Source organism: Eschscholzia californica, unplaced genomic scaffold (genome assembly GCF_041429995.1).
Source record: "Eschscholzia californica isolate CP2 unplaced genomic scaffold, dmEscCali1.0.p SCAF_2, whole genome shotgun sequence".
In the NCBI taxonomy this organism is placed as follows: Eukaryota; Viridiplantae; Streptophyta; class Magnoliopsida; order Ranunculales; family Papaveraceae; genus Eschscholzia; species Eschscholzia californica.
Window position 1 is genome coordinate 33,415,066 of NW_028238309.1, and position 24,267 is coordinate 33,439,332.

The 24,267-nt window shown below is 35.7% G+C and overlaps 1 protein-coding gene and 1 long non-coding RNA gene across 2 annotated transcripts; one reads left to right on the forward strand and one right to left on the reverse strand.

Annotated features, from left to right (window-relative positions):
• Nucleotides 1-10,512: 10,512 nt before the first annotated feature.
• On the reverse strand, nucleotides 10,513-14,279 carry LOC147557469 (uncharacterized). Its single transcript, XR_015234030.1, has 3 exons — nucleotides 13,859-14,279; nucleotides 12,519-12,724; nucleotides 10,513-11,883 (listed from the first exon to the last, which is right to left on the reverse strand). It is a non-coding gene; the product is annotated as an uncharacterized LOC147557469 (long non-coding RNA).
• An 8,212-nt stretch (nucleotides 14,280-22,491) lies between these two features.
• Nucleotides 22,492-24,009, forward strand: LOC147557470 (uncharacterized). Its single transcript, XM_086658867.1, has 3 exons — nucleotides 22,492-22,756; nucleotides 22,959-23,361; nucleotides 23,580-24,009. Exons 1-3 carry the CDS (start codon nucleotides 22,492-22,494, stop codon nucleotides 24,007-24,009), a joined length of 1,098 nt encoding a protein of 365 aa, XP_086514993.1.
• The last annotated feature ends 258 nt before the right edge of the window (nucleotides 24,010-24,267 follow it).

The following is a 24,267-nucleotide window of genomic DNA, read 5'->3' on the forward strand; positions in this document are numbered from 1 at the left end:
TACATTGGGTTACCTTGCACCGGTGTCGTCCATGCTTCACTGACCATATCTACGAAACCTGGCTCCTCTAACCAACAATTATAAAACTTGAAGGGCCTCTTACCTAAATGGTTTATCTCTTCTAGTGAAACCACCATAGGTGAATGGTCTGACAAACCTGGCGGGAGAAATGTAGCCTTTACGCCTGGAAATAAATCAAGTAACTCGATATTCATTAGACACCTATCGAGTTTTGAGAGAATGTTTCTGGACCCTATTTGGGAATTCGTCCAAGTATAGCGATAACCCGAATACGGACAATCTAGTAGCTGTGAATTTTGGGTGCAGTTTAAGAAATCAGCAAAGTGGCATGGCCGTACCTCATCACCTCCTATTTTATCGTCCGCGAACAATATGGAGTTATAATCCCCCATGAATAACCAAGGCAACTCAAACTGAGTAACTAATGCTTCAATTTCAGCCCATAAGAGAGCTCTACCTGCTAAATAGGTATGTCCGTAAACAATAGCCAACATAAATAACTTGTCATTCCAGACAACTCGAACCACAATTAATTGTGAAGAAGTATGGATATGTTGAACTGTCAAAATATTGGGGTCCCATGTCAGCCAAATCCGACCCTCCGCCCCTACTTCATTATTATCAAAATAAGACCAAAAAGGATTTATACCTCGTTGGACCCTCCTCATGTTTCTTTCCAATACCTTTGTTTCTACTATCCCACATAAGCTAAGTTTTCGGTGTCGAATCAGCTCGCGTACTTCCATTACTTTCCTATCATCGTTCAACCCACGCACGTTCCAACATCCGACACTAACCATTTAAAACTGTATCTGGTTGACGGCCTTTTGGTTTTCTCTCACTGGTAGACCGAGAACCTACAACTCTGGATTCTTTCGAACCCCCTCTCCTAGACTGACTATTGACCCATGGTGTCAAACTAGTAGCCTCTCTAGTCTCCTTCTCCGGTCTATGTTCTTCCCCCGAGTCACCACAACTCGAAGTATCCTCCCTACTGCAGGTTATATCATTTCCCACAGTCGGTTTCTCGAGATAAATCGTCCCACTATCTTGCATTACATCCATATTTGATTCTTTCACACATTGTCGTTTTGCTGAATTTGATGTACCCTGAGCTGACAACCTACTCTCGTTGTTCTTCTTCATACCCACGAGTCTATCAACACTCTTACCCTTCTTATGAGTGACTACCGACCACCCATTTTCTTTATTCGAATTATCTGAGTTTTGAACATCTCCCGTAACTGTCACTTGGAGTTGTTGTTTACCCTCCTGTATAGTCATTTGCAAGCCTTCTTCAGTGTTCTTTCGTCGAAGAATCTCAACTTCTCCATAACTTGGAGACCTTCGGCCTGCATCATGGACTACGAATGCTCCTTCCTGGACATCTAACATGGTGGTATCGAGTTCTTGTATTGGCAGTACTATTGTACCCCCATTAGTATTCTCAGTACTTTTTGTTTTAGTTGCATTAGTCTCTAGCGGTTCATCATGGGACTTTCCTCGAACAGTTGAAGTGCATACACGAGATATATGACCAAAAGCACTACAGAGTGTACATTTTGGAGGTCTCCATGAGTATTCAACCCTGATATTTATCTCTTTGGTGTCATTTACTCTAATTGGGATACAATCAACCAATTCTTGGTTTTTATTCACCTCGATACAAACTCGAGCAAAATTTAATCGGGATTGAGTTGTCGTATACCTATCCATCGATAAAATTCGCCCTAAATAACTTGCAATTAACGATATACCTTTTTTGTTCCAGAAAATCATTGGGATATCATGGAAATTAACCCAAATTGGGATAGAATCAAGCTCGTCAATGTCCTGTTCAATGAATAGGCGCCATGGGCGCACAATGAATAACTTGTTTTGGATGTAAATTGGTGGCAATGTGAGAATTCATTTTCTGTCCTCCTCCAAATTCAATTCAATGATGTAGGCCCCTTTTCCATGAATGGTAAGCTTAAGTTCTCCTTTTGGTTGCCAAACCCGTATAAGAAGATTTCTTACCACTGGATATGGCACCTTATCACCCACAAAAGCTCCAACAAGAAGAGCTTCACATCTTCTCTGCTCTTCTTGATAATCATTTAAGTCAGAGAGTTTGTTTCAAAATATCATAATTAACTATATTAGAGTTCATAGTGGGATTGAGAAAATTGAGAACTAGAATGTGTCATAAAGGAACAGTACAAATGCAATATCACCATTTTGTAAATAAAGAATAATTAAACAAACAACTTCACTTCAATTATTGCAAGTAAGATTAAGATATTATTTTGTCTAATTAAATCATTTTGTAAATAAAGAATAATAGTGTTACACCCAATCAATAAACACCCAATCTGTTTAAACACAATCCAATTTACCAAAATTCAAAACACCTAATCAATAAATTCCACAATTAGTTCAATATTTATATTGAATATCAAAAGATTATAATGCAAAAAAAAAAACCAAAAAATCAAATCAAATAGGACTCTAAATTAAAAAAAAAATCACTAATTAGATTCATAACAAAACCAATTAATCAAAACCCTAAACCAATGATACCAATACCCATTGACTTAATTAAAGAAAAAAAATCTATGATTCACAATAAAATCTACTAAAATAAACAAAAAAAAAGCTAAGGAAGATAAGATTGAGAGAGATAATGTTACCATTCTTCCATTAAGAACATGATTATTTTCTTAAAGAGCATTATAAGCAGAAGATGGTTCAGAGAATAGAACAAACCCAAATCCTCTAGCATTACCAGTTATTCTATCTTTAACAACAGTTGATTCAACAACCTCCCCATAGTTGCTGAAGTAATCAATCAAGTGATTCTCTTCAGTTTCTCTTGAAATTCCTCCCACAACAAGCTTAACCAAATCTGCTTCCATTATAGAAAACAAATTGAAACAACAACCACTCTCTAACTCTTGTCTTCAATGCCAGAGAAAGTAAATAATAGAAAAATAGGGTTTAGGGTTTTTGAAACAAACTCTCTGCTGTTAGAAGTCAAGTAAATCCTGAACCTAATATATACTAAAGAGATCTTTTAGGGATATTTAAATATCAACAATGATGCTATCTTTTAGGGATATTTAAATGCTATGTCCGGCAGCCAGTTTGTTTTAAGATGATCTTCAAAGTTAGTCCCTCCTATTTTATGTAATTATGAACAAGGACTTCTATAAAGCCATGACGATAACTTTCTTTCATCAGAATATATCTCGATCTCGACTTCTCTATCGTGAACAGCTAGGCCATGTTTGGCGCGCGGGAATGGCGTGGAAATGGAATGTGATTCCCGGAGATCATTGTTTGGCTTGCGAGAATGGTGTGGGACCAGGAATGTGATTCCCTGAGAAATGGGTAATAACAAACTCAGGGGGAAGTGGATTTGTGATTCTCATTCCCCCAGAACAGTATTTATTGACAAATATATTCTTAACAAAATATTGAATTACCAATTTTTTTTTTTTTGTAGGACCTGGTATTAATAAGTACTATTTATGTAAATAATAGAAAAATAGGGTTTAGGGTTTTTGAAGCAAACTTTCTGCTGTTAGAAGTCGAGTAAATCCTGAACCTAATATATACTAAAGAGATCTTTTAGGGATATTTAAATATCAACAATGATGCTATCTTTTAGGGATATTTAAATGCTATGCCCGGCAGCCGGTTTGTTTTAAGATGAACTTCAAAACTAGTCCCTCATAATCTGTGTAATTATAAACAAGGACTTCTATAAAGCCATGACAACAACCCAGCAAGATTTTTGCCGGAAATCACCTAGGGATTCGTCTTCTCCTCTCGACAGGTAAGGTTTGGTTGTTTTCTTGTTTCTTTGTCTTCCTATCATACATCTTCATTCAATGTCTAACTCTCTCTCTCTCAACAAATTTGAAGGTTTCAGTCGACATTCTCGATCTCCTGATGATGGGCCTAAAAGGTTACCCTAAAAGGTCTCCACCCGCAAGTATACGGCGTCAAGTAATAACCCGGTAAGACCGGGATCGATCCACGAAGATAGGAAGGTAATAAGGATATCGAGAAAGTCTAGCCCACCGGTCTAGGTGTCAACCACTAACTCAGACCAAATTGAACAGATGATGGGTTTTGATTGGTTTATAATAAATAAACAAATAAAACGATCTAATCTAAAAGTGAGAGGTGAGAGTGATTCGGGAAAAATGGTCGAGCAAGAATAAAGTGAGGAGGATACTTCGATCCACAAAATCGATAGTGACTATTACTAATAATCTATAAGCATGAAAAGTTAGTTAACTTCACCCATTTACTTGGATTGGTCAACGAACTCTTTGTATAACTCAGATTCTAGTCCATGAACGGTCTAAAAACCCGGAAGATTTTATCATTAAAAGCATTAAAACTCATTTGTCACATCTAAACATGTTTCACGAGTATCCGACTACAGAAGCTAGCCAGACATGACGATACAAATAATAAACAAGAAGGAAATAAAGAAAGACAAAAGTTAAGGTGAAAATCCCCCTTTTCGTTGATGGCGCGAGGCTAGGATCGTCAGAATAAATGGTTCATTAAGTGTTGCTGATCTCCCCCTAGCAATATTCAGATTTCCCCTTAATAGTGCAGATTAGGTATCCCCTCAGTGAAACCAGGGTTCCCTTTAGCAGTCAATACCTTCTTCTTCCTTAAAACAGAATCCACCATGAAAGCTTGCTTGAAGCTTTCTCTCTCTAAGATTTTCAGTCCAAATCACAAGGCAAACACAAGAGAATCAAGGCAAAGATAATCACAACAAAACCCTTACACTTTCCGGCCAAAATAATGGCCGGAAAGCTCAAGAAATCCGGCAAATAAAAAGCAAAGTTCCCACCAAGATCCGACTTAATGAAGCTCCTTGCTAGAGCTGCTGTTGAAGTGCTCTCTGTCCCGAGCTATGCACCCAAGCGTCTGAAACGAGTTGTTTCCCTCCGTATCCAGGCGGCGGTTGATGAAACCCGAGCTGTTACTTCTTCGAGCTGCTGTTCCGACAGCTTTAATGGTGGTCTGACCTGCTGCAAGAGCAGCACGAGCTTGTTGTTCCCGTGCTTCCTTAGCTGTTCCTGTCGAGTTCTTCTCGGCTGAGATGCCGGCCTAGGTCTGGCCGGCCTGGTGTATTGGCCGGCCTGGTGTATTGGCCGGCCAAGCTCGGCCGGCTCCTTCCTCCTCCTCCTTTCCTTCTCTGTCTCACCCTTTCTCAAAAACTCTAGACCCTAGCTAATGGAGAAGATGATGAAGTAAACCTGATTTTTCTTTTTATTTTCCCCCTTTTATATTTTTTTAAAGGCAACCTCAATTTGTCACACATTTGGGCTATTTGACTTGTACATAAAGAGGGTACCTATATATTTCTCCTTTGTCATTCTTATTTCATTCTTATTTGAACTCTTGGGCTTGGAGACTTCTGGGCTTTGCTTCTCATAACAAACCAAGGGGTGCCTTTAACTTTGCCTTTACTTCTTCTAATTTGCAGAAATGACCAAAATGACCATCCGCTTCATTCTTCCATAACTTTTCCGTCCGACCACCGATTCGACTTCCGTCTTCACCGCCGGACTCACGATTGACTCCACTTTCCATTGAACCTCTGATTTCACCAAAATGTCCAAAATACCCCTGGTGCTATTTTCCTTACGGTTCCCGCATGAGATGAAAAAGTGATAAATGCTCCGTTTATTTCGAATTAAGAGTCAAACTCCAAATAAGCTACCTACCAAGGAAAACACATAAATAATTAGAATTAAAACACGAAATGAACTAACTCATCCAAGTTAAATGATCTAAATGTGGCATTTTAACGCCACATCAAACATCCCCAAACTTAGAATTTGCTAGTCCTCGAGCAAATAAACAAAACAAAACAATAAAGTAAAACCTAACTCACTGTCGGAGGAATCCCGGTTGCATTTAGCGTATGCAACAAGCCGTTAAACCCCTAGGTTACCCCTAGTGGACTAGTGTCGTCTCGTGAGGGTTTCAGAAAATTCAAGATTTCAAAGACATAAAAGAGTTCAACATCAATGTAAATAAGATAATGACAACTAATGACACACTCAAGCATGCTAAACAAACGAATCAAAATCGATAAACGCATATATATGCTAAAAGTCTCCTCACTAGTAGTCTCATCCTAAAATGTAAGTGTCCAATCATAATGAGCATCATCTAAGTTCAAAGTCACAAAACTTCGATTCCTATCTTAGTACATTTCGCCTCGACTTTAGCCTCACGGTCATACACTCTTAAACATGAAATCACTCAAAACTAGATAATAATGGTTCACTCTAATGTGTGAGCATGGAATGAAGTGAAACTCAACACATACAAAATAAATGAGGATAACAAGTTTTAGAACGAAATGATCTCTAAAGAATGGAAATAACCACTAAAATGGAATGGGGAAGTTCACTCACCCTTCTCACCCACTATACCCTCTAACAATGCTTCCTAAAGGTCAACGGATACAAGTAATCAGATGGAAGTGATGAGATCCCGAGAATGTCGACGCCTTCAATAAAAAGAACCTTCAAACAACTTCTAAATTTAGCTTTTGCTTTGAACACTTTATTTCTCACAATACACAAAATAACAAATAAACTCAATTTTTTTTTCACTTTTCTTTTCATTTTTTTTTTTTTTACAAAACAAATACTAACACTAGTATTCTCAACAAATAACTTTTTCTTCATTCTCACTTTGTTTCACATTCTTTTTCTATACTTTCCAAGTCTTCATTCTCGGGAGTAGTATGTGAATGAGTGGTGGAGTATCCGTTTCCCTAAAGTTGACACTATTGTCAGGTTTCATGGATTACAAGGGTAAGGTCGCTATCCTGATGTCACTCCTAGTGGCTAAGAAAGTTGAGCTCATGAGATCGTCTAAGCTCTTTGAAAAGTTATGAGGTTGAGTAGCTCTTCGTTCTACTCAGAGTTAGCGCAGAAGAGTACACTCGAAAACAATATAAAGGCTCGGATATCTCACATGGGTTTAAGTCTCCATTAATGACTCTTCCAGGTCTCTTAGAAATGTTTCTTCTTCCTTATGATGCTACTCATATGATCAGAAAACTAACACTAAAGGACTTAACATTCATGAAAAAGACTAAGAACATGCATAACATTCACCAAAACTAAAACACATGCATAAACATACTTAAGCATACCACTAAAGTCATATCAAATCTACCCAAAAATTTTCAAATTTGGTTGAATTATTGAACCCTCTTGTCTTTTGAAACCCCATGGCCATGGCTAAAAGTCCTACCCCATCCCCAAACTTAAAACTAACATTGTCCTCAATGTTTCAACCATATACTCACCAAAAGTTAAGACATATTAATTTAAAGAGAAGAATGGAAAGATATTACCATAGCCGGAGGAGATAAGATATACTACTACCGAGACTCGTGTATGAACAGGTTCCAAGTTGATGTCGAGCTCGTCGCCATCCCCAAACTTGGAACAAACCATGCCTCAGAAGCAAAACAAATAAGAAATGCTCCTATGATCAACAAGAAATATGAGAATGAGCACATAAGATCATGACCATAAAAATGACCACTAACGCGTGTACACACGATTGCATTGAGCTATGCAATTAGCCGTTGATTCTCTTGCTTTCACAAGAGCACGAGTTCTGTCTCGTGGAGGGTTTCCAGAGATGATACCCACAAACATCAAGACCCATCTCAATCAGTCAAAGATCATACAATAAGAGACAGAAATTTTGGGGGTCAACCCAAAGAAAGCTATATGCAGGTGCTAATCGTCTCACAAAAAGATAAAGAATATGAAGTGCACATGAGACGATAAAAGAAAACAAGCCATCCCCAAACTTAGTGGGTGCACAACAGTCCACTAAGTAGGCATAAATAGAAGGAACGACAACAAAGAAATCATCAAAAGGATCGACATACACGTGAAGGGTCAAAATATCAGTCGAAAGCAAAAAATCATCTGGAAGCTTAGTGGACAGAATATCCACTATGTCCATAGACGTCTTTGGAAAGACGTCTGAAATGTCCCAAAAGGGATCAACAACCGAGTTTGAGATCATGTGGAAAGTCGAACTAGACTCTAAGGGTACGGCAGTAGGCTTGGGGACCAAGTCAAGGTCCATAGTTTCCTTAGGTAAATAGTCTGACAAACTATCCAACATGTCTCTAACTACTATGTCATCAACATCCTCAAAGGCATCTGGAGCCTCGCAGTCAGTCATAATATCAGGCCTTCCTAGCATTGCATCTAAGATTGACTCCTTACAAGTGTCAAAAATCGGATAGTTCGTGATCGTGTCATCCTCAAACTTGCTCGTAGAGCCATCACCCTGAACATCAACGTTTAATGTAGTCCTATCATGGTGAGACGACACTGGTGGAGGAAACAAGACAACAAGGTCATCAGACCGTTCAGACTCTAAGGTACTATCAGTAAATTCATCGACATTTAACTTAGTACTAGGGTTAGACGTATTACCCTCGTCATCGTACCTAGTACCCTCTTGAGTTTGGGGTGGTGAAACTCCTTCCTCGTCGACGAATAACTGTGATTTAAGCATCTTTACCTGTTGAGTCAATAACTCAATTGTCTGATGTACTTCTTGCCTCATTTGAGTATCTGCCTCTACAAATTGTGAGATCATCTCAATAAGACGACTCTCAGACTCTGATTGGGATCTATCTTCAAGAGTCTCTTCATAATAAGGCTCACAACTGTAATTAAATGAAGACTCTTGATGATAACTCCCACCGTACATACTAGGATCATACCTGCCTCTAAAATCATTGGTCTCAGAATAGTGTGGACTATAAGGTCTCTCATACATATTTGGTGTCGCACCATATTTATCACTAATCTGACCATCTCTACACATCTGTTGGTACTCTCCGAATGTGATACCATGTCGATTAGGCTCAACTCTAGGCAACTGTTGGTATTCTCTTAAGGTCATATCAGGTCGGGTAGTGATGGAACTCCTCAGATTAAGGTCATCATCATCATCAAGATGGAATGGCCAACCGTTGGAATAACGTTCCATGATCTCACAATGTTCAAGGAACAACCCACAAGATATCAATGCAAATCAAAACTTATCCAACCAATCACACAAAAGTAAGAAAGAAAGAGATAGAATACGATACTAGCGGATGCTCCTCTCGTTTCGTTCTTCCTTCCGATTCTTTTAGGGATATTTAAATATCAACAATGATGCTATCTTTTAGGGATATTTAAATGCTATGTCCGGCATCCGGTTTGTTTTAAGATGATCTTCAAAGTTAGTCCCTCCTATTTTATGTAATTATGAACAAGGACTTCTATAAAGCCATGACGATAACTTTCTTTCATCAGAATATATCTCGATCTCGACTTCTCTATCGTGAACAGCTAGGCCATGTTTGGCGCGCAGGAATGGCGTGGAAATGGAATGTGATTCCCTGAGATCATTGTTTGGCTTGCGAGAATGGTGTGGGACCGGGAATGTGATTCCCTGAGAAATGGGTAATAGCAAACTCAGGGGGAGGTGGATTTGTGATTCTCATTCCCCCAGAACAGTATTTATTGACAAATATATTCTTAACAAAATATTGAATTACCAATTTTATTTTTTTTGTAGGACCTGGTATTAATAAGTACTATTTATGTAAATAATAGAAAAATAGGGTTTAGGGTTTTTGAAGCAAACTTTCTGCTGTTAGAAGTCGAGTAAATCCTGAACCTAATATATACTAAAGAGATCTTTTAGGGATATTTAAATATCAACAATGATGCTATCTTTTAGGGATATTTAAATGCTATGCCCGGCAGCCGGTTTGTTTTAAGATGAACTTCAAAACTAGTCCCTCATAATCTGTGTAATTATAAACAAGGACTTCTATAAAGCCATGACAACAACCCAGCAAGATTTTTGCCGGAAATCACCTAGGGATTCGTCTTCTCCTCTCGACAGGTAAGGTTTGGTTGTTTTCTTGTTTCTTTGTCTTCCTATCATACATCTTCATTCAATGTCTAACTCTCTCTCTCTCAACAAATTTGAAGGTTTCAGTCGACATTCTCGATCTCCTGATGATGGGCCTAAAAGGTTACCCTAAAAGGTCTCCACCCGCAAGTATACAGCGTCAAGTAATAACCCGGTAAGACCGGGATCGATCCACGAAGATAGGAAGGTAATAAGGATATCGAGAAAGTCTAGCCCACCGGTCTAGGTGTCAACCACTAACTCAGACCAAATTGAACAGATGATGGGTTTTGATTGGTTTATAATAAATAAACAAATAAAACGATCTAATCTAAAAGTGAGAGGTGAGAGTGATTCGGGAAAAATGGTCGAGCAAGAATAAAGTGAGGAGGATACTTCGATCCACAAAATCGATAGTGACTATTACTAATAATCTATAAGCATGAAAAGTTAGTTAACTTCACCCATTTACTTGGATTGGTCAACGAACTCTTTGTATAACTCAGATTCTAGTCCATGAACGGTCTAAAAACCCGGAAGATTTTATCATTAAAAGCATTAAAACTCATTTGTCACATCTAAACATGTTTCACGAGTATCCGACTACAGAAGCTAGCCAGACATGACGATACAAATAATAAACAAGAAGGAAATAAAGAAAGAAAAAAGTTAAGGTGAAAATCCCCCTTTTTCGTTGATGGCGCGAGGCTAGGATCGTCAGAATAAATGGTTCATTAAGTGTTGCTGATCTCCCCCTAGCAATATTCAGATTTCCCCTTAATAGTGCAGATTAGGTATCCCCTCAGTGAAACCAGGGTTCCCTTTAGCAGTCAATACCTTCTTCTTCCTTAAAACAGAATCCACCATGAAAGCTTGCTTGAAGCTTTCTCTCTCTAAGATTTTCAGTCCAAATCATAAGGCAAACACAAGAGAATCAAGGCAAAGATAATCACAACAAAACCCTTACACTTTCCGGCCAAAATAATGGCCGGAAAGCTCAAGAAATCCGGCAAATAAAAAGCAAAGTTCCCACCAAGATCCGACTTAATGAAGCTCCTTGCTAGAGCTGCTGTTGAAGTGCTCTCTGTCCCGAGCTATGCACCCAAGCGTCTGAAACGAGTTGTTTCCCTCCGTATCCAGGCGGCGGTTGATGAAACCCGAGCTGTTACTTCTTCGAGCTGCTGTTCCGACAGCTTTAATGGTGGTCCGACCTGCTGCAAGAGCAGCACGAGCTTGTTGTTCCCGTGCTTCCTTAGCTGTTCCTGTCGAGTTCTTCTCGGCTGAGATGCCGGCCTAGGTCTGGCCGGCCTGGTGTATTGGCCGGCCAAGCTCGGCCGGCTCCTTCCTCTTCCTCCTTTCCTTCTCTGTCTCACCCTTTCTCAAAAACTCTAAACCCTAGCTAATGGAGAAGATGATGAAGTAAACCTGATTTTTCTTTTTATTTTCCCCCTTTTATTTTTTTTTAAAGGCAACCCCAATTTGTCACACATTTGGGCAATTTGACTTGTACATAAAGAGGGTGCTTATATATTTCTCCTTTGTCATTCTTATTTGAACTCTTGGGCTTGGAGACTTCTGGGCTTTGCTTCTCATAACAAACCAAGGGGTGCCTTTAACTTTGCCTTTACTTCTTCTAATTTGCAGAAATGACCAAAATGACCATCCGCTTCATTCTTCCATAACTTTTCCGTCCGACCACCGATTCGACTTCCGTCTTCACCGCCGGACTCACCATTGACTCCACTTTCCATTGAACCTATGATTTCACCAAAATGACCAAAATACCCCTGGTGCTATTTTCCTTACGGTTCCCGCATGAGATGAAAAAGTGATAAATGCTCTGTTTATTCCGAATTAAGAGTCAAACTCCAAATAAGCTACCTACCAAGGAAAACACATAAGAAATTAGAATTAAAACACGAAATGAACTAACTCATCCAAGTTAAATGATCTAAATGTGGCATTTTAACGCCACATCACCTGATATTGAGAAGTAAGTTCTATATACAAATCATTGGTCTAATTTCAGAAATTATTATTTCAGAAATCATCTCAGCTATGGTTTTGTTGTAATTTCGTAACACATATTACTGATTTTGCTTAGGTTTTGTCCTGTATTAAAACAGATGCTTAAAATTGGTCCGGATTTGCTTCATATTTGCAGTAGATTTTAATGTGATGATTTGTGAATAAATTTTGCCCTAGATTAGTTCAAATTGGTGTGCAATAGGCTCATATTGGTTCACTTTGCATTATGAAATATGATTGAGTAGTTTGAAATGGGCTTCTAGTTATGAAATTGCTAAAATTTGCCTTAATTTTGGTGAGATTGTTTTGAAATAAAGTCTAATTGGTTTAAAATATGGTCTGAAATAGGTTTAATTGGTCTGAAATAGATCTAATTAGTCTGAAATATGGTTGAAGAGAAACAATATAGCTACCAAATTGTTCAAACATTGGCTTCATAGTTAATATTGTCATTTTTTGTATACTAGGGACGTTCTTGAATCTAATACCTTTTTATCAGGGAGTAAAGCTACATCTATTGCACAGTTCTTTGGGCAACTGGAACAGTGAGTCACCACCAATGTTGAATTTGGATATCTACTGCATAACGCACTGAAACAACATCAGAAGCAGCTTATGCTACTGGATTAGTCGTCGTAGTTTGGACAAGAAGACAACTCTGCGGATGAAGTCCAACCCGAATTGGATGAAGAAACTGATGAGATACAAACAGCTATTAGTGTCATTGATGAAGTAAACTAATCGTAAGATATAAGAACCTCAAGTGAGATTACTCTTGTAATAGTTTCCATAAAGCTATTAGTATCATTGATGAAGTAAATTTTAAATTTGTACACAATAACAAAGCAATATGAGATACAAAAAGAAATGGTTTGGGCCATTTTGTGTGACAACTTGAAATTACTCGTAACCGAAAAACACCCTCGGCAACTTGAAATCCAACCTTTTTTTTCGTGATTGTTGTTCCGTCAAACTATTGAAAATAAGACTTCTTGTAGGTGACACTTCCATTATATTTCTCTTCCACAGACGAGAGAGGAAAATTCTCTTTAGGAAAAGGAGAGTATATTTTTTTTGAGAATTCGACTACGATATACGTTAGTCGTTACAAGGCATTGATGCATCATGAAGATGTAGTAAGCACGACAACCGCCTAATTTAAACCAAGAACGAAAGAAGCCTAAAGCCCTACAATAAAGAGGTCTAAAGCCCGACAAGTTATTACATTATTTATAGCCTAAATTACATAGGATAAATCTTGATAACAAACTTCTTCTACCGAGACCCGATCCACGACCTCATGGGTTTAAGAGGGGTGCCCAACCACTGCACCAAAAGCTGGTGGACAGGAGAGTAGTTTTGTTTATCTAACTATTTACCTTTACTTTTTATTTATTTATCTTTATGAGTGTTGTCTAGCAATTTAAATCATGTTTCTAGTTATTTATTTTGTTTTATCGTTTTAGCAAACAAAAATAAAAATGTTATTTGCAAAAAAATATGTTACTGAAACATCCTTAATTTATCTTTTCATATATGTGCTTTAAGTACATCACAAAAACCTTGCTCAAGTAACAAGGAATTGAAGATGTTTTCTCAACTCAAATTTTCATGTTTTCATCATCCATAGTTTCATCTTCTGGAGGTAAGATTAGGGTTTCCTCAGTTCCTCCTCCAGATACATAATCATAATTATATGAAGGAACTGAACTTTTCCCCTTTTCTACGGTTTTTTCATTAGGGTTTCCTTCTACTGAACCTACAATAATGGTTTCTTCCATATTTCCACAATTAAAACCAGAATTAGAAGAAAAATTTGAAGTCTCACCTTTTTCTGTGGTTTCAATTGGACGAATCGGATGAATTTCTTGTTGGGGATGAGTTTGGATTTGGGTATTGCCTGAAGAGAAACCGTTAGGGTTAAGAGTGTAGAAAATCAAATCACCGGAAGCGATGTCGAGTGATTGAAGAGATTCGTGAGGAGAGGTCCGATTAAGAGAAACAAGTAGATTTTCAGATGAAGCTGATATCTTTTCGGCGATTGCGTCTTCAAGATCTTGAAGAGAAGAAGGATATGGTGTTTTGATTTTGGGAGTTTCTTTGGACTCGAGTGACCTAATTCTCAATTTCATGGTTCTTCAAGGCAGAAACTAGATAGAGAAAGAGGAGAGCTATCTCTGTCGATAAAAATAAACCTGTGTTGTGAAAGACTGAAAGGTCGGTTGCAACTTGAAAGTCATGGTTTTAGACTTTAGGGTTCGTTTGATATATGGGAAAAGGTAAGATGGGAAAATCAATGTTTTCTTACGGGAAAGAAAGTAAACTCTTTCACAGGTGAAATTGAGCTTTTAAGTGTTTGGTTGGGTTGTAAGAAAGTCTGTTGGCACCTTTACAAAGTGTGTACATGGGACTTCTGGTGGTGCCTCTAAAATTTAATATAAACTTCTAGGGGTGCCATTGCCCTTTGTTCCTTCATCTCGTTCTGGTCAGAGAGACTTCCCTAACAACATTACTCAAGTGGCGCCTAGATAGGTCCCTGACAGGCCAAGCACCAATTTCTACCGAATAGACCACAACATCTTTTTTCTTTTTCTCTCCATTTCCGAGGATGATATAGAAGAATTATGTTCTACGATAAAAAGAAATTACAAAAATTTCATGAAAATATGTGTATGTATGGAAATTTATCTTTGCAAAAAGGATCGGGCTTCTTCCTCGAGACATTTGCAAGGTTCCCTCGGTTCCAAGGAATATAAATATGTGTTTCCTCTTATGTTATCTTCCTATATTTTGAATGTTTTTATAATCAACTACGTTCATCTTTCTTGTGTTTGATCACTTCGTTTTGTTGACAAGGTTATTGTTATGAATATCCATGATGATTATACAGCTGATAAGAAAAACTACATAATAAATCATGTGAATTTCAAAATGTATTAAGATATCATGAATACTTGATGAAAGTTTTTACTTGGCTAAAATCATAGTGTCTATTAATTTGATTAAAAATGTAATTGTTTTATTTCTTTTCCTGTACCTCAGCCTCTACCTCAAATTGTTGGAAAATAGATATGATCGGTGGATAAATTGTGTTAGAGAAGTTTGTGGAGTAACTCTTGTTTAACAAATAACTGATACTAAAAATTCATGACACCGGAATGGACATTTCGTTTGGCAAATAACAAAAACCATACAAGAAGCAACAAAGAAAAATATCCAAGGCGCCTAGCAAATAATTTCACTTTTATATTTACCACCACTAAACTGTATGAGCAATCACAAAAGATTTGCATCAGAATTTGGTTAATTCATTTCTAAATTATGATTCAAACTCTATATTTGTATTGAGCGTATGTATTGACAAAAACGAATTCTGTAAAAATGAGCAAAGATAACTCAAAATTAAGTATAAAAATTATAATCATTGAGATGGTGGGAGAAACTGTAAAAATGATTTGTTACATATAGGCATGGGGGATGCGGGCCGTGCGCCCACGTAGGGCCCCCACCACAAGGGGCCTACTTTTTTTAGAAGTTCCTAGGTTCTTAGTTTTGCTCTTAGTTTTTACTAGTGAATAAACACGTGATTTTTGAACAAGAAACCTATGATAGCTTAGTGGTTAAGTTGGAGGAACTTAACATGTTTGGGCTTAATGGTTAAATTACACTATAATTTTGATAGTCATGTAATAAGGGCTTCCTAAATCCCATCTCTTCATTTTCTCTTATAAACTTTTTTTCCTCTCTCTATACATTTGATATCTCTCTATGATCTAGTTTTGGCTTAATGTGTAAGAAAGAAATCGACTTTCTAATATTTATATTTTTTGTGTTTGTACTAAATAGTTTTAAATTTCAAAAGTTACGCAAGAAGTTAAATTTTTGTAAAGAACGATTCAGATTCAAAACTAAAAACAAATAGGAAGAACTACTTTAAATATCCTAACATTCATTAACTTTTTCTCAAATATTCACTCTTTTTTTTTTCATCTTGTTGTTGTTTTACTCAAATAAACCCCAAACAAAAGTACCTCACCATCCTGAAGGAATAGACTACCAAATTTCAAAAAAAATTTGTTTCATGGGATGAGTCTCAAACTAAAGAGAAGATACATTATCTAAATCCATTTTAGTAGTGAAATCACAGTTCCAACAAATAGAAGTTATGGTAATTAATTAGATTTACTCAAGCATTTTTGTGAATTTTCTTTTATCTTTTTGAGTTGAAGATCCAATTACATTCACATATTTCCCATGAGTGTGAAACTTTAAATGAACAATTTCTATTGCATCACCAACACCAAAGAACTCAAGAGAACAAAATCAAATCCCCACAAGCAATGCCAAGTAACCTAAGTGGTTCGTGAGGAGAAGCAACATTTCTATCTTTCAGAAGAGAAACCAGTAACTAGCAATGAAGGTCATAAGTTTTTTATAATACATTGTAATCATATTCCATATAGATTTGAAGAATAAAAGAACAAGTCAAAATATATCAAAACAGAACGCTGCTTTGTTTAATGTAATATTAAAGTTTTGGTGTTTTTGTAAGAATTTGAATATGTACCACTATCATGGTTGAACTCTAAAGAATAAGAAAAGTTATGGGAACCAAAAACGGTAAGATATCATACAAAATAAACGATAAGGGGATTATTGAATCCTTCACCTTGGGGATGTAGGAACAAAGTTTTACCATCTTAGCTCATAGAATTTATCTGTAACACTTTGAACAATCTATTTTAAAATCTGGTGGCCACGCTCCGGCAACAATGCCACCACTGGTTCCGTCACTGTATAAAACATACATATAACAGGCTATATAGGTCATAGAGATGTGTTTGAGCTTATCCAAGATTCATGGTTCACGACGAGCAGTTTATGTGAAGAGGTCTAATCTCAGGTCACCTTGGAGAAAAACATTGTTTACGTCTAGTTGATAGAGAGACCATCCTTTGATGGGCGCAATAGATAGAAGGACCCGAACAATCACTAGTTTAGCGACCAGAGCGAAGGTATTGGTATTGTCAAGACCTTCAATCTAACCCGAACAGACACTTTCATGAAAAGACGTGTATGGAAATTTATTTTCGCTAAAGAATCGGACTTCTTCCTCAACATATCTGCAACGTTCCCTCAGTTCCAAGGAATATAAATATGTGTTCCTCTTATGTTAACTTCCTATATTTTGGATGTTTTTTTAATCAGTTATGTTCATCTTTCTTCTGTTTAATCACTTCGTTTTGTTTATAGGGTTATTGTTTTGAATATCAGTGAGGATTATACAGCTTAACAATAAAACTACGTAATAAATTATGTGAATTTCAAAGTGTAATAAGATATTTTGAATACTTAGATGAAAGTTCTTACTTGGCTAGAATCATATATATTGTCTATTAATTTAATTAAAAATGTAATTGTTGTATTTTATGTTTCCATTTTACCTCCCCTCTACCTAAAATTGTTGGCAAATAGATATGATCAATGGATATATTATGTAGACAAGTTTGTGGACTAACCATTGTTTAACACAGCAGATACTAAAATTTCTTGACATGGGGATAGACATTTCATTTGCTAAATAACAAACCACATAAAAAAAAACAAAGAAAAATATCCAAGGGTTGGGCACATAATTTCACTTTCATATTTACCACCACTAACATGTATGACCAGTCACAAAAATTTGCATGTGAATTTGGTTAGTTCATTTCTAAATTATGATTCAAATCCTATATTTGTATCAGGTTGTTGAGCATATTGACACAAACTAATTATGCAAAAATGAGCAAAAATAACTCAAAAATTAAGTATAAGAATTATAATCGTTGAGATGGTGGGAGAAACGGTGAAACTCATTAAAAATTGTACTTTCTTTACATTAGAAAATACTGAAAAGTCTAATAAAATAGACTAATAAAAACCAACTCGATTCATCGATTTTACGGTTGTCTTCTCCATTAGTCTCTTCTCCATTAACAGCCCCATTGTTCTCCTGTACCTCACAAGATGATAAAACATTATGCATAGAAAAAGGATGATTGCCTGCATAACTAATCGAATTTCCTAGAAATGTGTTCCAATGGCCACAATTATAATAACTACCATAACCATATCCTCCGTATCCTCCATAAGATCCATACATGTTTCCACAGTATGCATAACTATAAACTGGCATAAATCCACCAAAGGGTAACCCAACCCTAGGATAGAAGTTGGGGTAAACACATGAAGGATGATTGATGAATGGAGATCCTCTAATTGGAGAAACAATTTGACTGTTTTTCTTATAAAAAATATGTCCATTATTGTACTCTTCTCTAGGTACAGCTCTTTTCACTTCCACTACTTTATCATTCAGTTTGTAGTGATTTCTCTGCATAACATTATCTACAGCTTCTTTAGTGTCGAAAGAGACAAATCCGAAACCTTTAGGTTTTTGAGTTTCACTATCATACATTACAACAACATCTGTAATGTTACCAAAATCTCCGAAATATTGCTTAAGTTCCTCTTGGTTTGTGTTATTAGACAATCCGCCCACAAAAATCTTCTTAATATTATACCCTTTATTATCATCGTTCTGTCTTCGATTAACATCTTTCGGATATGCTCTTTTCATTTGTATCTGTTTAAACACAATCCAGTTTACCAAAATTCAAAACCACCAATCAATAAATTCCACAATTAGTTCAATATTTATATTGAATATCAAAAGATTATAATGCAAAAAAAAAACCCAGAAATCAAATTAAATAGAACTCTACATTAAAAAAATCATCACTAATTAGATTCATAACAAAAACAATTAATCAAAACCCTAGACCAATGATACCAATACCCATTGACTTAATTAAAGAAAAAAAAACTATGGTTAAGAATAAAATCTACTAAAATAAACAAACAAAGCAAGCGAGATAAGATTGAGAGATAATGTTACCATTCTTCCATTAAGAACGTGATTATTTTCTTGAAGAGCATTATGAGCAGAAGATGATTCAGAGAATTGAACAAACCCAAATCCTCTAGCATTACCAGTTATTCTATCTTTAACAACAGTTGATTCAACAACCTCCCCATAGTTACTGAAGTAATCAATCAAGTGATTCTCTTCAGTTTCTCTTGAAATTCCTCCCACAAAAAGCTTAACCGAATCTGCTTCCATTATAGAAAACAATTTGAAACAACAACCACTCTCTAACTCTTGTCTTCAATGCCAGAGAAAGTAAATAATAGAAAAATAGGGTTTAGGGTTTTTGAAGCAAACTTTCTGCTGTTAGAAGTTGAGTAAATCCTGAACCTAATATGTACCAAAGAGATCTTTTAGGGATATTTAAATATCAACAATGATGCTATCTTTTAGGGATATTTACCTAGATGATTCTAACCGATCTTCTTAGCTAGGAGTCCATTTTTTTCAATATTGTGTTATTTTACAGTTTTATCTTTTTGGTGTTTCTAAATTCTCCCAATGAGTCTGATGTAGAAACGCAGCGGAATTAAAGAAGATGAATAAACTAAATAAGAACGATAAAATAAAGGCTAAATAACTCTAAAATACTCAACTTTATTAAAACTTCAAAGGGGTTTTTCTTCAATCTGAGAATAATGGACAAACTAGACATCCTTTTATAGGATTTTGGACTTTCCTAGATAGACTTGAATTAGACTTTCCTAAATAATTAAAAGACTGCAACTTCCTAAATAGCTAGACTCAAATCTGGACCTTTCCAATTATTGGAAATACTTAAAATAACATAATTTCCTAAACCTAGATTCTCTAAGAATCATACTAAAATTGGGACTTCCTAAAACTACTCTTCATAGCCGGATGGCCTATGGCCCGGTTTGGCTATGGAAAAAGCCTCCACGCCGGGTGCCCCTGCATCAGAGTCAATGACAAAGTAAGATTCATAGAGACTATATTGATAATGAGTAAGACCACATATTTCCAACTAATGAAGCAAAAAACTACTACTAGAAACTAGTGTGTTGGAAAGGCGAAAGGGGTCCAAAAGCATACCTCACCCTCTTATATAACCTTAATTCTAGGGTTTGTATTTTAATTCTACCATTAGTAAAATATTATTTCTTAAGTACTTAGTATAGAATTACATAAAGGCCTTGAACATGGTGCATGCAGAACGACACTTTCGGAGCCATGTAGTATATTAAAATCGATAGATAAGCAACTAAATTGAGAGTCCATTAGCTTAAGTACAACTTGTTAATTGTTTAATTACAACAACCTCAATTAATAAATGATATCATCCTCTCAACACAAGGTGAAAATGTATATAATTACATATAAAGAGTGGATTTTCACATGACTTGCAGTGTAAACATTCTAAGTTAACTCTTAGACAGGTAGTACAAATTATGAAGCAAAACCTAGTTTAAATGTAATGCTAAAAGAATCAATTAAGATGACCTGAAAATTTTGGTCTAACATGACCCGACTGATAATGTGGTATGTTTGGGAGTGGCAAATCAAACGGCGCCCTAATACTATTTTTGTTTAATAAGACATATAATCCCTCTTCACTTTGTAAAATTAAAAAATTTTGTAAGATACATGAGGTCGTAGGGTGAAGGAAAAAATGTTTTTCTTTCTACGTTTGTTTCAATTTATTACCTATAGAGCAAGTTATATAAATATTGTATTTGTTAACGAACATGTTCTCAGTATTGATGGACATAAATACATCACTATTAAATGGTATTTTTGGGTATATGTCCCTAAAAACTGACCCTAATAAGAGATTTAGTCCCCTCTAATCCCATAAAGGGTATAAAAACCAAAATAATAATCAAAAAAGAGATCTAGTCCTTTTGGTTCAATCTAGAGAGTAAACACAAATCCCTAGAATAAATATACTTTTTTAATACCCAGACTAAACTTTTTTAAATACTAAAACAGTTATAAGCTCAAAATCAGTTAATATATTTTCCATTTTTATCTCACTGTTTCTCTCTCCAATCACGTTTTATATTAAGCAATCGTGATATTCTCATAATCAACAAGTTTTGTAACTGAAATCATATTGTTTATACTCATCTATCTCTTTCTCTCTCCCTTCATCTGATTCGAACGTAAATCCTCCATTAAATCAGACTCCGTGCAGTATATTCATTGATTCCATAATCATTTGTGTTGCAGTAATCATAATCACCATTCTTAATCAGGTAAAACATTCATCAATATATAACTTTCTTTGATTTTGTTTTAGTTTATGAAGATGTTAATTATCTATCTACATCTTCCATTAAAGCAAAGAAATTGTTAAAACTTCATTAGAGCTAATCAAAATCAGTTCCGTAAGTTTTAATCAGGTAAACAATCTTCTTATTTAATGTTTCTGTTTCATATGAAGATGAAATTAGGATTTTCTTTCTCTCTCTAAAAATTTATTGAATGATAGCTGGTTTGATGAAGTAATTCTTCATTAATGAATCTTAAAAATGTCGTTTCATACAGAAAGATTCAATAATCTTTAGATATGTAGATTAAGCTTAATGAGATTTGTACTTTTTTTTTTCAGATCCGGTTTTCATTCCGATTGGATAATTGAATCGTGTTGTTACCGTACGGTTCCTCGTAACAGAATTATCAGTATCTGTAATTTATCATAAAGTATCATGAATTATTGTAAATCATGCAAACATCAGAACTTCAATGATTTTTAGCTTGTAAACACCATTTCATACTTCTCTGATAAATTATGTATACTTTATCAGGCTTTTAATGAATGATATATTATGGCTTATAAATTACCTGTTTGTAATACAACATTACGTATGCTTTAATATAAATCAGTATTCGTTTCATTAACATAAAACATTCGCACTATTGTTGCACCTCATGTTTGATTTGGAATAAATTATATATAATTTATTGTAATGTATATTTGATTTATTTTACACAAATATACTTTATGCAAAATTTATTTGTATTTAATATATTTCAACATGTTATTGCAGATGGATTTCCAGGCAGAATCAACAAATCAAAATAAGCAAATCAAATTAAAATCAGAGGGTTGGGATAAGATATTTACAGAAGTAGGACAGCTCATTCCTGGTGGTGCCAAAGCATTTCGATGTGCTCTTAGGCAATATAGTATTAACACAGGACATGATTTCAAATTCATAAAAAATGATACAAAGCGTGTTACTGCTGTGTGTCCTGTGGAAGATTGCAAATGGAGAGTGCATGGATCGGCACCATTAAAATGCGAATCGATGTTCATTTTGAAAGATATGGAAATGAAACATGACTGTGCCGATTTCATTAAGAAGATAAAAAAACCCAAAATCAACAGTTCTTTTGTTGGTAAACTTATTCTTGATGATGTAACAAGAAGTCCAGATCGTTCCACTAAAAGTTTGAAGAACGATTTCTTGAAAAACTACGGCGTCCAACTTCCATATTACTACACTTATGAGGGGAAGAAAGTTGCAATGAACGAAGCATTAGGCAAGGAAGGAGATTCATATGCAAAACTTAAGTGGTATGCTGATGCCTTTTCACGTACAAATCCAAACAGCATAGTCCAATTAGAAATCGACGATGTTAGTCGTCGATTTCAAAGAATTTTTATAGCACCACATGCTTGTATGGCTGGATTCAAATATTGTAGACCTATTATATACGTTGATGAAACATTTTGCAAAACTCGTTTTAACGGTTGCATTCTAGCTGCTGTTGCTAAGGATGGAAACAATGGTGAGTTCATAAACTCACATAAATACAATATATTATGTCTTCAGTTTATATACTTTATTGTCATTATTCATAGTTTTTATATTCTCTTCATAATTTAGCATAAAGTTTATACAAACAATATACATTACTTATTCTTTACGTGTAATTTAGACATATATCATTACAGTATTATGGATTTATCTAACATAATTCAAAACTCCAGGTCTGTTTCCCTTTGCTTATGCTGTTGTTGACGCCGAGAATGACATTAATTGGGAATGGTTTTTAAGTCATTTACGCAATGCTGTGGATATGGAGCAAACATATACTTTTATTTCAGACCGTCACAACGGTATTATCAACGGTGTTAAGAAAATTTTCCCTACAGCAAACCATTCTTTTTGTGTTTGGCATCTAAGGAACAATCTCAATTTAAGACTCGCTAATGGAGCTCGAAAATCTAAGTTCTTTCAATCTTTGATTTTCAAGGCAGCTAGAGCTATTCCCGAGTCTGAGTATAATAATACTATTAACCAGATGATACAGATGGGTGGTTCTAAAGTTGCTGCATTCTTTCAATCCTTAGACCCTGCATCATGGGCAGATTCATTCTTCCCCGGTCCATGGTTTGATCAATATATTTTTACAAAATACCTTGGTGCAAATCACATATGCTTGTTAAACAATTTTTCATGATTTAGGATTTTGAAATCGTAATGTATCTGACATTATGTATAATGTCAGATACATCATCGTAATTTAGACTTATTAAATTTTAATGTAAACACCTTTTTTAATTCTTTAAATCATGATTTAACTATATTATTTTGTTTTGTTCAAACAGGTACACAGCAATAACTTCTCAACTATCGGAGTCCTTTAATAATCAGATCAGATATGCTCATGTACTCCCAATTACAGCAATGTTGGATGCAATACGTACCTATATAATGAACAAGATGAATGTAGCACGTGAATTGTCCAAGAAGTGGACTACGTTTTTGTGTCTAACCATCACTGATCTTTTGAAATCTAAACATGATAGTGCAGCTACTTGGAATTATGCACAGGCTGCACCACTCATATTTGAGGTTTATTCTGATCCATCACATTGTGTTGATCTTCTAAATCTGACTTGTACATGTAGAAGGTGGCAGGTAGATGGGGTTCCTTGTGAGCACGCCATGTTGTGCATTAAAACTTTGGCTGACGATCAACAAGATTGTTTCTATGATCCTATATGGACAACTGAGTCTTATGTTAAGACTTACTAGGAACATATAATGCCAATCCCAAATTTTGATGAGCCTCGTTCATTTGATGAAGAGTCAAAAACATTTCCACCGTTGATTCGTCGTAGACCGGGTAGGCCAAGAACAGTACGGATCGAGAGCTCAGAGAACATTCCCAGGAAATTGAGGATATGTGGTAGGTGTAAACAACCTGCCTACCACAATCGCTCCACATGTAGGGTTAATATTTGATTTTATTTCTTCAGTTACCGTATAAACAATGTATCTCCGGTTCTTATT